This window comes from Pholcus phalangioides, unplaced genomic scaffold (genome assembly GCF_987345545.1).
Source record: "Pholcus phalangioides strain wild (caught in Gottingen) unplaced genomic scaffold, Ppha-v1.0 ptg000009l_1, whole genome shotgun sequence".
NCBI classification, from domain to species: domain Eukaryota; kingdom Metazoa; phylum Arthropoda; class Arachnida; order Araneae; family Pholcidae; genus Pholcus; species Pholcus phalangioides.
In genome coordinates, this window is record NW_028301602.1 from 22,446,037 (window position 1) to 22,463,575 (window position 17,539).

The 17,539-nt window shown below is 35.8% G+C and overlaps 1 protein-coding gene across 1 annotated transcript in view; it reads right to left on the bottom strand.

Annotated features, from left to right (window-relative positions):
- The window catches only part of LOC149082539 (uncharacterized), a 56,187-nt gene that overhangs the window by 11,799 nt on the left and 26,849 nt on the right, over positions 1-17,539 (bottom strand). The window contains exon 2 of the mRNA XM_089236882.1: positions 1,325-1,918. Coding sequence (XP_089093008.1) covers positions 1,325-1,804 — 480 coding nt within the window. The 5' untranslated portion in view covers positions 1,805-1,918. The remainder of the gene's footprint in view (positions 1-1,324; positions 1,919-17,539) is intronic.

The following is a 17,539-nucleotide window of genomic DNA, read 5'->3' on the forward strand; positions in this document are numbered from 1 at the left end:
GTTTTTCATGTTATCTTGTCAGCTACAAACTTTCTCGTCTACAAGTTACTATAACAAGCTGTTCTGCGATTTTGATGTTCTATATTGCAGGTAATTTAGTATTTAATGATTTAGTATAATTATTTAGTATATGAGTATGTTTAATAAACATATTCACTGTAGCGTGCGTGTATAAAAATAATTATAGGAAAAATAATAGAAAATTGTACTTTGCTTTCAATTATGGTCCAACCATGTTTATGGACCACAAGCTGTTACCCTCGGCATCACTCGCTTGGATTTGGTAATCTGAAAATTACTCATCGATGATTCCCCATTGTGACATTTGAACCCCTTATGACCCCCTTGGGGGGATGAATTTTTAGAAATCCCATCTTGGGGTGGGGGTACATTATAAAATACAATATTGACTAAATTTCATATTTATGGCGTCAGCGATTTCGGCTCAGTGACGATCACTCCATATAACCTTTCAACCTTTGAATTTTGAAAAATCCCTTCTCAGTGAATCTCTACATTACAATACAAATATACTGACAAAATTAATACTACCTTCCCCCCCCCCCATTGAATCCCCTTATGGCCCCCTTAGCGATCGAATTTCGAAAAAAAAACCCTCTCATAATCATGAAACGAAACTTCTAACCGAATTTGATGATTAAGTTTCAGCGGGTTTTTGGCTCGGCGTGATTTCTCTATGAACCCCCTTTTTTGAATCCCTTATGGGTCGAATTAAGAAAAACCCTTCTACCAAAGAAGATAAAGATGGATATATGATATAGGTGAAATATCTATTCTCTCAACTGTGGTTCGTAAGCGATTTATAACACAAAATGTTCGATGGGACTTCATAACACAACTATGGTCCAAAACTTAATTTTTAAAACATCCATATTTGAACTACCTAAGGAACAAAAAAATTTTTTTAATATTAATGCTTGATCTTTCTACAGGTAATATCAGCAAAAAAAAATTGAATAGCTTGAATACAGAAGTTATGATGATCTAGAAAATGGTGTTATTTTTGACCATAGTCGTGTGAAATTATGGTATGATATAGAAAGGCGGTCGTTTTTTTTAAGGAGATTCTACATGTTGTTTTCACTGCAATAAATTCCTTTCTGCAGTGAAGCCCAACACTGGTTAATTTTACTTATTAGAAATTCAAAGTTTACGCGGATTATCCATCACTTATGACTTACAAATGGAATCCGAAATGTAGAATAACCCCGAAACATCAAGGAACTTGGAATATTAAAAATTCAACACCATTCTTGATACCCGAGAAAAAATATATCGAGGTAATGATATGGATAATAATTACCTGCCAACTTGGATCGGCATTCTTGTAATACATGAAGTTTTCTTTGATCCATTTGTAGATGGAAGAGAGGGTCATTTTGTTCTTGTTTGCCTTCATGGCCATGCAGATTAACGTTGCGTAAGAGTACGGCGGCTTAACTGATCCGTTAGTTTTGTAATCGACGTCTTCTAAAATGGCTTTGGAAGCGTTCGCTTTGGACTTAGAGTGGCTGACGGAGGTGCTCATGTAAACTTTGTCCCCGTTGTAATAAGCTTTCCCGGAGAAATCCGGTGACGAAACGGGACTAGCCGGCGGAGTTTCTGGAGTCGGCCCGCCTAATTTGGTCATGATGTTTAGGTTCTGCAACCAATTTAAGTTCGTCAGACAATCGTCGACGGAACCGTCCGGTAGACAGTTGTCATCCGGGTTCTGTTCCCTCCAGTTCTGGTGGAATCGCTGCGCCATTTCGTCCTTGGACACTATTGGCATTTTGAATGTCATCTGTAACCAGAATTTCGTTTTTTTTTGTCTTTCTACTTTGTAGTTTTCTCGGTGCTGGACGTCAAATCATCATAAAATCAAATCTTTCTGCTTTGTCTGTATCGCAAACGACACCTATCAGTTAAAAGAAAATAACACATGTTAGGCTAACGTAAAACAAATATACGAATATGCGGCATAAATACCAAAACATCAAAGACAACTGATATTATTGAAGTAAGTCAACAGCTCTGCATTAGTTGCTTACGAGCATGGTTTGTGGCATGTATGCGATGTGACAAAGTTAATAGAAAGTTTTTCATATTATAGTCGATTGGACTGTAGCACAACTCAAAACATCTTGTTATGCAAAAAGGTGAATGAATACAGCTGATTACAGCAGCAAGTGATTCAAGATATTTCGCTCAAGTTGGAGAACCCCAACGATAAGCCAAGGTAGGCCGTGCCAAAACTGTGGATTGGAGGTAATTTCACTGATTAGCGCTCGAATATTATCAAGTGAACTTGGCATTTCCCATTCCAATGCGGTTCATAACCTTCACTACTTAAGCGGAGCTACGACCAGGCTCTGTCGCTATAGACCTTACATTACAATAACGAAAGAGCTTGCTCGTGCTTGATTCGTTCAGTTCAGCAGAGCTACCGTATGTACCTCTTAACCTGCCATGCTGCAAAAATACCCGGTATTTATTAACAGAAACAGAGCCCTATATATGTACTATAGCAAGATAATACACTACCTCATACTTCTTGGACGATCAAGGGCTAAACTCAAGGAATTTATAAATCGAAGTTATCCCAGAACCTGCAATAATCAAGTAGTAATACCCTCTTGGATTATTACTTGTTGCGATCCATGGTTCACTTCACTTTCGGCTCCTATGGGCAGTTCCAATGTATTCTGAAAGTTACCACAGTTTTTTCCCTTAGCATATCGCATTTAAAAGCTTTGAGAATTCTTTTCTTATGTTTTTTCATGGCTATCTGTGGCTGCCGTAACCACCTGTCATGACTCTTTGTCCACTTGATTTTCACCTTGGTCTTCTTAGAATATCCCAGGGCTGCAAGTTGGGCCTTGAGGCTCAAAGTTAAGGAAAACCTGATCCAGAGAACGTGAAAAGGCGTTCGTAACCTCTTTCAGCCGCGACCCAAAATCAACAAGATTAGCTTTGCGACCCAAAATCAACAAGATTAGCTTTGCGACCCAAAATCAGTGATATCAGTAACGCAATAACTGCATTTATAACAGGTCTTTAATTAGATTTGTATGAACTATCTCGGAAGCCCCTGCGAATCAAGTTTGGATTGAGGCCCATAGCTCAAGAGACATTGGCTGTTAGTGGATTTGAACGACCCATCTGGAAAGCCCCCTTCGACCCATAGGTTAAGAACTCGCCCATCATAGAAGCTGATTCTTTGCCTCAAAGGACAATAACTGGTATCAGCCGAGGATCATAAAAATTGGCAGAAAGATGACTTCAGACTGTGTGACATAACGGCCTCTATTTTGGATATTCCAGTATTATTGGATGAATGAACTGAGTAACAGAAAAATATACAAAAATTTTGACCCACCTCAGTATTTATAAAATGCACTTACATTCCCCCGATATTCCAGTTACCAGACTAACTCCGATCATAAGTCTGAACATATTTAGTCTCAATGGATAAAAACATTATTCTGCCATCCCTCGTTCTCATTCCCGTGATCATTTCAACAAGACTCACTCCATCTCTTATCCGGAAAATCTCATCCCCATCCCAACCATCCATATATATTATATTCCTCCACCCGATTCATGAGAATCGACATCGCACGCAATTTCCTCCGAACGATTCCCACGGATTTCGTACGGGAAAGCCGATTAGAACGGCTAAATTAGTGGTTGAAGCCAATTTTCGACAACGTCTATTAATCGCGTGTAAATGCTCCCTTAATTAAACCTAGACGAAAAGTGTGTTGTATGCAGTTTTGATAGGCGAACGTGCCAACGGGAACGGAAGCTGTCCGAGTGTTACGTCACCGCGGTTAGAAAAGCTCTCCCCCATTTTCTTTTTGTTTCCCAGCATTATTATATTGCCTTGATGTCCTCTCACGTTGAGTAACTCGAACCGGAAGAGCCAAGGAAATGGAATCGTGACCGAAAACGCGATGCCTTTCCCAACTCCTAGTAATAAACGGTCCATCGATAGATACAGCAATGAATAAATAAGTGTTAGACCCTTTCGTTCTTATACCAGAGCTTCCTGTTCCAGGAAGTGAAATATTTCGACCATTATTTAGTATCCACTCGTGTATAATCTCGTTCTTTTGTTCATGACCGACGCGATACACTCGAAAAAGCGAATGTTTTAGGGATAGTTAATTAGTTGATTGCGAACACAAAAAATGTCTCCACCTTGTGTTATTGTTGCCACTGAAATGCCATACAGAAGTGGTTCTCAAACCTTTGTTACCGACGTCTCCCTTGCCCGATTTATGGTTCATATGCGGCTGCTGAGAAGAGTTTGGTAAAAACTTTAAAAAGGTTTTCTTAACCTAAAGCAGGGTGATGGAGGATTCCAAGGTGGGTCGTACAAATTCACTTACATTCATTCTTGAGCCATCGGTCACGACATAAACGTGATTCGCAGTGGATTCCGAGAAGGGTAGTGCAAATTCACTTATAGCCAGGAATTCTTCAGGTACGACTACTATTTCACATACATGCAGCACCTCGTACACATTCCTCTGCGGAATTTCTAACGAATTGATACGTGTCGGAATGTGTGTTCTAAGTGTATGTGTGGCGTGATGTGTTTACATTGTCAGAATCGGAATTGTTTTGTGTTCTGTTGGTGACACCATCTGTCTTCCATATATTAAAGTAAAGATAGTAAATGTTTAAATTTTCGTGTTATGAAAGTACCGTGTTGCAGGTCTGCCTGCTCATGGGTCACGACTCAAACTTGATTATCCATAACTCCCAAGATGGGCCGTATAAATTCATTTGCAACCAGGGATTCTCGAGCTATGGGACCTGACCCAGACTTGATCAGCAGGAACTTTCTAGATGAATCGTACAAATCCACTTACAGTCCTGTAATAAATGCACTTATTGCGTTATGGATTTACTGATTTCGAAAAAAAAACTGATCCCGTGGGTCGCAAAGCTGATCTTTTTGTTTATTTTGGGTCAAGGCTGAAAAAGTTTAAGAATCCCTGGTTTAGTAGATATTTTCCCTACAAAAGAACCATTTCTCTCCAAGCATAAATAGGCACATGAATCAATATCTCCAGCTCACCGCGACGCACACACTTTGAGAAACACTTCCTTACAGGATGTTCCAAATTCTTTACACAGCAGATAGCTCTGCAACTGATGACTTTAGAATCATACTTCCAATTAAAAAAAAATTTCCACATGACGTGCAGCTATAATTAAAATTTCAAAATTTGTTGAGGGTATACAAAAAAAATGAAGAAATTGAATTTTTTTGCAGTCCCCGTGTGCCAATACTTCCAATTATTGAGACGTAGATCCCGCTCTGAAAGGTCACATACGAAAAACTCACATTTTCAAATGCAATATTTATCAAGATAATAGAAATATAAAATCACTATGTTTGGGCAACTTATCACTGTGTTGGCAAGTTTTCATTAGCTCAGATGTTGTTATTTTTAAGTACTGTACACGAATAGAATGAACTCAACACACACACCATTTCATTTATTTTTATTCTCAATAAATAAAGTTTTTGTAATTAAAAGTATATTTCTGAAGTCGACAGTTGCATAAATATCCGCTGTGCAAACAATTTGGCACAGCCTCTGTATAACAGCGTTTCTCAACCTTTCTGAACCAAAGAACTAGGAAAATATCTGAAAACATTCGACGGACCGGTAACTTACATCATTGGTAAGATGCTCTTCTACCACCGTGAAGGTTGCTGTCACGGTTCAAACCCGCGGGAGGGGATATAGGTAAGCTATTTTCCCTAACGAGCTTGAGGCGGCCACCGATAGATGTCACCTTCATTTTCAACCCATCTCATTAATGGCAGTAAATTGCAATATAGCGATATGGTCAGAGTGGTGTCTGGTGAAATATCATGGGTGAGTGACTTTTTTACTGAGTGACTACGTACAGGGTCCGGTAGTTTACAGGTTACTGTATTTTTGTCGACTTTTTTTTAACACAATCATAGTGGTTTTTTTCACCGAAACTCATTCGAATTTGTAATTTTCACTAAAAACGTCAATGAAGATGCACGGCATAACTTTCAATATTGATCATGTTATGATAAATATGACTGGAAACATTAAATACTCATCTCAAATATTGGTCATCAATTATACAAATATTTTTCATTTTTCCCCCCTGTGAACTACATTTCAATTCATTGAGAGTTTCCGTAACAATTTATTTTTCGCTAATTCATGATTTTCAGCCATTTCAGCCACAATTGCTCATTTTTTTTCCAATTTATTAGAACGTCTTTGGTGATAACTGGTGATTTCCTTTCCTCAATGTAATATGGTTGCCTAGTCATGAGAAAAAGTATTTGGTTAGATTTTTTTGTTTGCTGTGATTTTCTCAGACTCTTATTTGCTCCCCTCCCCCCAGCTGTTTAGAAATTTCAGCAATAATGAGCAAATATTTCGTAGTTGCCAAAAAATGACTACAATTATCCGATACTCAATTAATATCACAATTTACTGCAATTTTCTTGATGACAATTAGTTACTCAATTATGGAGGTTTAACTTGTATAAGAGAGAACCCGTAAGGACTAATATCAAAATCACAGCCATTGAATTTTTTTTTTTCATTAAGTTAGAATTTAAATGATCACAATACAGCTTAAGGACCACTCTGGTCCGCGGACTGTAGATTGAAAAACAACGCCAAATAGGATCTACTTCCTCGTTGCTTTTAGAAAATTATGCAAATATGTGAATTGCAAGGGTATTGCATAACTTCATTAGGTGACACTGACGAGAAAATGATGGCAGTACGCAAATATCTAATGACGTGTCCGATTGGGATTTATTATGCTAATTGATATTAAGTTCATTGCCTTGAATGTTACTTTTACTTATTCATTTTAGCTATTTGAATTCATAAATTTATCACAGATAATTCCGCCCGCGAAAAATTTTCTGGAATGGGGGCGAACCAATCAACCAGGCCTAAGTAACGAGTTCCCAGATATGAAGGGGGCGATCCCTGTTGCTCTACTGAGTTCAGATGTTATCCCAGTTTTATCGTTGTGCGAAGTACGGAGCACTGACTCTCGTCTTCTTTGTCTTGGTTTTTCGACTTAGAGATATTGATCATCAGTCAATGGCAAAATAGTTGCTTAAAAACAACCATCGGTGATTTTTTTCTTATGTTATATAAAACCCTTACAAAAAATATTGTCACTACTACAATGCAATATTAGTATACTTATTTACAATTGTCAAAAATTTGCAGGGGATAAAACATCTTTTACTACATCAGATTATTCATATTTTTAAAAATAAATCTCGAAAAGATTGCAAATATTCTTAATATATACAGTATTAAACAATTCAATTTCACTAAAGTGACCCACTTTGCCACAAATTGCAAAAACTACCAATCTTTTAGAATATAAGTTAACAACATCTTTTACAGTATATTTTCATTCAGAGAAATGTGATATGTGTATATACATGAAAACTCTGCCATCGGAACCATTTCAGTTGGTGCACGCAAATTTTCCAAAAAAAACGCATTTTCTAATTTTTTTAACACTGAAATTTTCAAGTTGGAAAATGTGTTTTTTACAAAATTTGCGTGTATATACCAACCCCCTTAATGTGGCTTTTAAAAATCTGATAAACACATAAGGAAAATAATGAACTAAAAGTTGAAAATTACTACAAAGCTTTCACTGCCACTGGAGTTTCTCAGTCGATCTCCAGAGTTTAAAAAAATTAAATAACAGAATTTAATTTTTCTCGTCGCTGCCCAGCCCAAAGGGGCTGCCTGGCGACTTACAGACTGCTCTTGAAGTTTCACGGTAACACGATTTTAAAATTCATATTTTTAAAACTATTACACATAGTGAAGGGTGAGCAAAAAGTCCTTAGAAATTTAAAAATTCATAAAAATCAAAAAATAACGAAATATAAAAAATGGTTTGCAGAGTTAATAGCGCTAGGTTGCAAGAATTTTTTCAAGAGAGGGAAAAAGTTCTCAAAAACAGCCGATAGGTAGCGCTGACGTACACAAGTCAAAGAAAAGATACGCAAATAACGAACAGAATGCTTCCAAATCGTTTACTACAGAAGTATGTGTTTCACATGACCAACACCACAGGGAATAACACATTGCAGGCGAGTCACAAATTCAGCAACGGCAGAGTGCAGAAAGTCCGGATGTCACCTTTCGGCGAATCGAATCTTTCAGTTCCGACAGATTGGATGGACCGGATCGATGCACATTTCTTTGACTTGTGTACGTCAGTGCCACTGCTGTTTTTTGAGTTATCCCCCCCCCCCACAAGGCCCGTCATTTGGGGAGGCCCCGGCTTTTGAAAATACACTAAAAATGGTATATATATATATATATATATAAAATTGTAAATACATTGAGTACATGTTTTTGTCCACCCCCTGGAAAAAGTTGAAATGCCGGCCCTGTGTTATTCCCCTCCCCCCTCCCCGTTTCAAACAAAAATTCCCGTGATTTGGTGATGCTAATTCTGCAAACTATTTTTTATTTCGGTTATTTTTCCGGTTTTTATACATTTTTACAGTTTCTACAGACTTTTTGCCCACCCTGTATAATATGTGATACATGAAAATAAAGAAAACATTCAAAGGTTTTTTGAATCGCTCAACGGATGGCAGCACTTCCGTAGAACGTAGCGTCCGAAATTGACTCTGAACCATTCTTTTGCTTTTCTTTTCCTTCACAAATTTCTAAATACACGCTGCACAGGGAAAAAACACCCTTGCACATTCCATTTCCTATCACACAAAAAACTTTTTTCTCTTATTGTAACCATTTTAAATTTCAGACAATGCGTTTTACGAAAGTGCCGCCATCTATTGAGCGATATTGAAAAAAAAATTATTTATTTTTATTTTTATTTATAATATAAATATATTATAATTAGATTATATTTTTTACGTGTAAAGTTTCGAAACATAAATTTTTGAAATCGTGCTATCCGTTTGTGTAAACCCTGTATATCTTTACAAATTATACAGACGAAAAAGTATCTCAATAATCGAAAAATAGCTGTATAATCATACTACTCTCAATCCCCACTGAAAATGCCCACAACGCTAAAACAGAAATACTCAAGAGTCTCAACATTATATTTCCCTAAACTTGATGATGCATCATACGTGATTAAGATCAATATTTATAAGGCAATAAAATTAATACTTATAGTAAGTTTTCAACTTCATTCAGGAATAATAATAATGTGCATAAGTTATGAAAAGAATTGTCTATCATTACATTGGCGTCTGTATAATGGTGAACAAATACGTGCATGTTTTCTTATAGCCCGGTAAAGACAATTATTGGTACCACCGCGAATACCTTTATTTGATAATAATGTCATCTAGATGAAAACTGAGTAAATCGGAATTGTAATAGGTGTTTGTTTGGCGCCAAATCGTTGACTATGACAATCTACGACTCAGTGAAATCCATCAGTGTAATAACCCGTCCATGAAAATATCAATTCCACCATATAGTTTTATTGCCATCGTAGTTGTTCGTAATGATGCCTATAAAATACTCGTACTAATCGAATAACGATGGTAGTCATGCTATCTATTAAGCGCATGCAATATTTTAAACATAAGGAAACTTCAAACATATGGTTGTTTCAACTTTACTGGCATCGTTTCCAATGGGCCGGCGTATACACACATAATCAAAAAACATGCAATAAAAGCATTTCTGTAATGTGTTAACATGCAAATTTTTCACGGTTTGTTTCTTCCTGAAATTTTAATCATAAATCTACGTATTGTTAATTACAACTCACAGAGATAATTAATGAGCGTCATCAATCAGAAATTCGTTAGAGTGGATTAGAAACATGTTTATGCCCGTATCTGGGGTTCCGAATGTTGTTTGCCGCAGGCTATTACTCTAGTGCAAGGGGCCATTCTAGTTTCTTGCTGAACAGAAAGCCTAGAAGTTATTACTAACAAATGCCAAAAAAAAAAAAAATGTTCTCCCGAACATTGTCAATAAATGCATGCAGCATTCATTGTTAGTAAATGCACTAAGAAAGCACACTGTCATCAAATGTGCATTTTTGAACAGTTTTTGACAAATTTACTTATAGAGACCATTACCACCACATGCGCGTATAGAAATTATTGTTAGGGAATGCGTATATTTTAAAGAAATCATTTTCAACAAATGTACATCTGGAGAAATTTATTAAGAAATGTACATCATGAGAAAATGATTAAGAAATGGACATCTATAGATACCATTATGAACAAATTTCTACTAGAAGCTATTGTTTATAATATTTATTTATTATATTATTATATTTTTACAATAAACGTTTTTTAACCATTGTTAACAGATTTGTGGGGGAAACCATTGCATCAGATGTGTATAGAAATAAATTATTGTTACTGAATGAACTCTCTCTTTTAAAGAACCATTCTCAACAAATGTACGTCTACAAACCATTTTTAACAAATGCCCGTCCACAAACCACAGTCAACAATATCCTCTCTAACAAACCAATGTCAGCGAATGCTAGTCTAGAGGAAACCATTGTTTATCAATTATAGTCTGAAGGAACAATTGCCAGAAAAAACTTTACTTTATGTAACATATGTACCGTGCAAATGTAATATATACCGTATCAACGGATTGTAGCGACATCATTTAGCTGTACATGAAATGAACTGAATAATTTAACATCATTACGAATATATATGTACAATTACTGAATACTAATCAATTCTTGAATAAAGTAAATTTAAAAAAAATCTTTTATAATGCCTTACTTAACTCCTTTTTATTTCAATTAACGAATTTAGATTCAAAATAAGGAGGAATTGAAGAATTTGAAAAACAGTCAATCAGAGCAATCAGTTTCAGTGAATCGATTGATTCGCATCCCGAAGAAACCCTCTTTCAGATCAATCCATTTGATTCTTAAAAATTCAGAATTTCATCAAAAGTATGCAAAAAAAAATTTATCACACAACATCAAGATGATTAAAAGACACCAAAGAACAAAATGGACCGTCTGTAAGCGTTAAAATAAATACAAAAGCCAAAAAGTGATTTACATAAATTACTCAGTTAATTAACTATAGCTAACCTCCTCATTGTGTCATTTGAGACATTATAATTATAATCCACCAGTACCTACAGTCATACACCAGATGTCTCTCGAGACAGCTTTGACAGATGTAATCTATTCGCGCATTTAAATGACCAAACGCCGTCAAAAATTATATAGAGCAAATAACAAAGAAAATGTAAAAACGAAAAAAAAAAAGCCATATCAAATCATGGTTATTACAATGACTACGATACAAAATGTATGAAAAACACAAAGTGGATATGATATTATTCCCTGGATATTCACTTTTAACATAAAATGGGAAAAAAAATTTCGTGAAAAGTTTTTGCCTCTTAAATATATACTAAAAAGAGAAAAAAATTCATTTTTTTTTTTTCTTTGGATGCAAATTTCATTGGCACACGCGAGAAAGCTATGCGTGACGGTCCGGTATGGCACGATATTTGCGCATTCATATGCAAAATGAGTCCAATGACTAGCACGAAGATCAATCCTCGTATTATGTGTGTCCGGCGCTCGGTCAAGAGAGAGAGACTGAGGGGTTGGGAAAAAAGGCACGTTAAATCGACCCGGGAATGAAAGAGGTTCTCTCCTTTTTTTCCCTATAATGTTGGCTAGACAAGCTTTTCACGTTGAAAAAATAAGAAATAATAAATGCTATACGTATAAGTACTGCACTATAGCTCATATTCACCGAATATTCTACGAAATGAAAGGTCAAAAGATGAAGTCGAAAAAATGTAGAGCCACCCCGAACCGGAAAAAATGTATTGACGATTTCAAATTTGGCTTCTGTGATGGTAATAATGTTTTATAAACCATATTTCTAAACCGATATTTTGTAAATCATATACAGGGTGATTGTAATTAACGTTCCCGCACTTTGTGAGTAGTTTTTCTCAAAAACTACTCATCCGAACACAGCAAATTTTCATGATATCTTAATAAGACCATGGTAGAAAGATTTATACAATAAAAATAATGTCAAATTTTGGCCACCAGATGAAAAAGTAGAGCTTTTTAATTGCTTTTCCCTTTTTTTTCATGGTCCATAAAGCGTATATACCAAGTTTTAATGGAATACGTTCACAAGAACGGGCGCTACGTTGTCTGAGCAGTGTCAGTATACTGAAACTACTCAAACCTCTGCTGCGTCCGTTCTGGTGAACGTATTCCACTTAAATTCGGTATACACGCTTTATGGACCATGGGAAAAAGGAAAATTTAATTTAAAAAACGCTACTTTTTCTCCTGGTGGCAAAAATTTGAACTGTTTTTATTGTATAAATTTCTCTACCATGGTCTTATCAAGATATTATGAAAATTGGCTATGCTCGAATGAATAGTTTTAACTATTCAGAGTACGGAAACTTTAATTATAATCACCCTTTATATTAGTATGTTATACACATATTTTTAAGTATATCTTTCATTTTTTTTTCTTTATTTGAATTTAGTTATACACAGATCTACGCAATGAATCAGATAATAATCAGACAGGATTAATTTCAAACACGAATCAGATTCTGAACCTAACTCATACCTGTGCCTATCTAATGTGAGGAGGTTATTCAGTTTCTTGCTGATCAAAATGAATGAAAGACTAGAAATTATTATTAATGAATTGTGCATCAAAAGTTGTCAGAAATATTACCAACAAGCTTACGAGCAGAAACTGTTGTGGAAAAATGTAAGTCTGGAAACCATTGTAGGAATTAATGAATAGGGAATGCACATAGTATTCATAATGATAATAATAATAATTAATTATTATAATGATAATAATTAATTCGCAGCATAAATCACTGCGAAAAAATGTGTTTATAAATTAGCTATATTAGTATTCGCTCTATTAGCGAATACACATCTTGAAAACCCATTGTAAATTATTAGTGTATAAATCTAGAAACCATTATCAGTAAATGTTCGTCTAGAAACGATTGTTAACAATTGCACGTCTATTGTTACAAAATATAGGTCTATAACTATTATCACAAAATGTACGTCTAAGAAATCATTGTAAGAAGTGTTCATCTAGAGACCATCATCAAAAACTGTTCATCTGAGGAACAATATTGAAAACTCTTCATTATCAAAAACTGTTCATCTAGAGACCATTTTCAACAGAAAGACGTTTTTAAACCATTGTAAGGGGATGTACTTTTTTTCAAACGTTGTTAGCAAGTGCACGTCTAAAGAGAACATTGTCTAGATTTGATTGGTATGATGACCATTGTTTAGACATGATTGCTACGAAGATCATGGGCAACATATGTATATCTCTAAACCCTTGGTAACAAATATATATGAAGAAGTCATTGTCAAAAACTTTTCCTTTCACTATCCAATGCCAACAGATGTACGCGTGCCGACAAAAACCATTGCTCGCATTAAAAAAACCTTTGATAACGTAGTATAATCACTGGCAGTGTAAACGACACAGCGCCCGAGTGGCGCAGTGATAAGATGCTCGTCTTCTACTATGAAGGATGTCATCAAGGTCCATGGGTTCGAATCCAGCCAAAAGAACATCAGAAGTCTATGACAGATTACCATCCGAGCCTTTGGCGACCACCGACAGAAGGCGCTTTCATTTCCCACCCAACTTCACTCAGAAAGGTAGTTCACCACTGCTTGAAAATTTCCGTATGGCGATGTATGGACCGGAGTTGGTGTATGGTAAAGTAGTATAAACGGCTGCAAACAGTTGTTGACAAACGCTCATCTGGAAAGCATTGCCTATTAATGTGGTGTATCTTAACAAACGATATTCACAAAGAGTGTAAGTTTGAAATAAAAACGCTTTCCAAAACTCTGTACACATTGCCATCTTCAATTTATCATTCTGTTTCATCTGAAACTGTTAGCTTTTATAACTTCTATGCGTAGTATTGCTTTTAATTGACGTCTTCATCGCATGAATCGATCGATTTTTTTGTGAAAATATCCAAAAAAGTTTCCTAAATTAAATTGCGAGATTTTTTACGCAATATTAAATTCAGAAATTTGAACTTCAATTTTTTTTGTTTAAAGAGATAGGGTGATATGCAAAGTTAAAACCACTCTAGATTTCCAACTGTAATCAATATTACATTTTGTGTGATGATATCTAGAATGATAATGATTTCTGCAACAAATTCAACTATTTTTCCTCAAATTTCACCAAAAGTTTTTGGTGAAAAAAAATTATTAATAATTATTTTAAATAAATAATTATTATATTTTTTAGCTAATTTATATAAATACAGATGATAATAAAAAAACAATGAAAAAAAATCAATTTTAAAACTTTATGGGAGCTTTTTTGTTGCTAACAGACTATTCAAGAAATACCGAAAAATAATAGTTAGTTCTATAGACAGTGTTAACGTAACAGATTATGTTATGGTTCAAAATGCAACTGATACTTCGAGCAGCTTTATCAATTTTTAGCTGACTGATTCAGAAATTGTTTGAAAATACTGTGTTACAGGTATCACGTATATCGTTTGAAAAAGCACTGTTTTCGAAAGCGTGTTTTTTAAAAATTGTTGCGATTTATTTTTCACATTTCAGTGTGAAGAAGAAATACTAATGCATGACTTGCTCTTTTTACAATATTATGTCAATATTTCATAACTAACTCTTTCTACAATTATTGCCAGCACATTGTTAACGGGCGACGAGTTAACTCGTGTAAGAAAGTACGATTCAACAATGGGCTAGCAATTAAATTACTTTTAGGGGAGGGGGGTTAGTGCATGCAAATTTTCCAAAAATCACATTTTTCAATTTTTAAGTATTATGAAATTTTCTGCGTCTGTGTTAAATTTTTTTGTTCCACCTATAATAAAAATATATTTTTTAAATATTTCAACCTTTTGCACTCAAAGCCTTTTTCGCTCGGACGAACCAGTAACTCGAGACGATTTTCCGCATATTTCGTGAATTTCTTACAGCTAACTTAAAACGATTTCACCCACCATTCACCGTTTAAAACTTTTGTATTTTAACATTTTATATATCTTTACACTTCAAATAAATGAATAAAAAATAACTTAAAGAAATCTAATGGTTTTTTTTATGTCTGAAGATACTTGCGGTCCTGCGGCTCTTCCGCCGGATACAAACGGCATTCTTTGCGGTATTTCTTCGGATTCTGTGCACGTTATTCATTCTGAATTTTGTCGCTTCTGCGGAATCACTGTCGCTTTGACATTCACTATCTTTTACCCTTATTTTTCGCCTTGTTACACCTCTTACATCATCGCTATCTTCATCAGTTGTTTCCTCCTTTCTATCGTCAAGTAGTCTATGTATAGACGTAATTTTGTTCTTCATCAACGAAAAATCAAACTCATCTTCTCTTGAACTGATTCCTTCATCGCATTCCATGCTTATTGGGCTCCGTAACTTTTAAAATAATATCCCCATTGCACGACTGTCGAGTTCCAACTAACGCAAAGACGAAAATATAACAATAAATCTAAAAAAACATATTTAAGATCAAAGATTGGCGGTTGTTTTATACGCATGTATTGTTTAGCACACTCATGAAGCGATGTTGCGCAAACCAAACATAAATAAACATCGTTACCGCTCGAATTATCGCGTCGAACCAAGTGGTGATCGAGAGTCACCTCTTGAGTGCAAAGGGTTAATATAAGCTGCTGGCAGGCATTACACGTGCTAATGTTTTTCACTAAAATGCTTTTTTCTCTAAACTAAGTTTTTCGTTAGATAAGGAACACTTTTCCGAACACCACTCATTCAAATGCCTTCAAATGTTGTGTGTGTCTCTCAACACACTATGGTGTTACATACTTTAACGAGGGGACTTTTCATTAAAATTATTTTAAAAAGTTTTATGGCACAAAACATGGGTAAATTTGGGTGATTTTTGAAAAAGTTGCATGTTGTTGAATTAAAATTCAAGCAAAAAATAACCAACAATTAAAGTCCTAAAAGCTTATCTTTAAATACGCATAGATAAATTTAGGGTCCGGCAGTCTAGGTCGGTAAGAAACCCGCAACATTTTGATTTAAAAAAATTAGTAACAGAAGAATATTCCGGCATTTTACGATCTCGGAAAAACTGAAGTCTATCTCTCATAATTGTTCGTAACACAGAGTTAGTACTCTCTACTTATGAAAGATAAGAGAGTTCCAAAAGAAATGAACCTCCATCGTTACAAATTCTAGATGCGAATTTTACCTTCGGCTTAGCCTGAGGAGCATTTATGGTTTTGCTGCCTGTGGGCTACGCGAATTTCGCAGCCCTTTCTCCCATTCTAGTCTAATTTTCTTGACTATTTCCCCGAATTCGCGACCATATGCTATAACCCGCTTAGCCTCCTCCCCACTACTGCAAGTACACCTGTGTTAAAGTCAATGATTTAGTCATGCTTGCACACTGCTATGGTCACTCACATACTTGAACACTCTCTAGGTCAGTTGCTGACCTGATCCCTCACACTGCAGGTCACTCGTTTGTTCATTCACATACTTGCTCACGCTCTAAATCACTCTTTTGCTCGCTCGCGTGCTTGCAAACTCTCTAGGCCATACATGTTCAATCCATGTCCCGCGGGCCAGTCGTGGTCCTCGGAGTCATCTGATGTGACCCGCGACCTCTAACCTAATTTTGTAAAAATGAATTAAGCGGCGCATTACCAGATCATTTAAGTGTCCCGCGGTGCAGTTTCCGATCACTTAAGTATCCCGCTGCACATTTTAAGATCACTCATGCAGCACGCGACACAATTCGTAAATTTCAGCCCTTGTCCCGGTTGAATTCTTAACCGGAACAAGGGCTGAAATTGACGAATTTCGACAGAGCCTGGTGGTGTACGGTTTAAAAGTAAAAAAAGCATACAACACATATACAGGTTACTTAAGTGGCCCACGGCACATGTACAGATCACATAAGTGACACGAGGTACATTTACATATCACTTAATTGAACTGGCTCACTGTAACATATCAATGAAGAGGCCCGCGGCACAGTTCCAAGTTACTTGAGCAGCCCGCGACACATTTTCAATCCAATGAAGTGCACTCTCCAAAAGGTTGAGCACCCTTGCTCTAGCTCACTATTTTGGCCACTCACTGACCTAGTCTCTTGTTGCCTGGGTAGAGGTGGATTTATTGAGGGTTATGCAAATTTCGCCACCCTTCTCTCATTCTACTAATTTTCTTGGCCACTCATTCCTCAAATTTGCCACCCTTCTCGCACTATAGCCCCCTCCCCCATAAAAACGCCACTGGGCTTAGATATATTTTTTAGGTTAATGGGGAATCGGTTTCAAACTGCGATCGTCGTACCGAAAAATAACCATGGTGTGACATTCTTTAGAAAGTTACATATGTGAAAATATTAATTTCTCATATCGCTTAATATCTGTCTTATTAAATAACCAATCGCATTTAAATGCATAATTATATA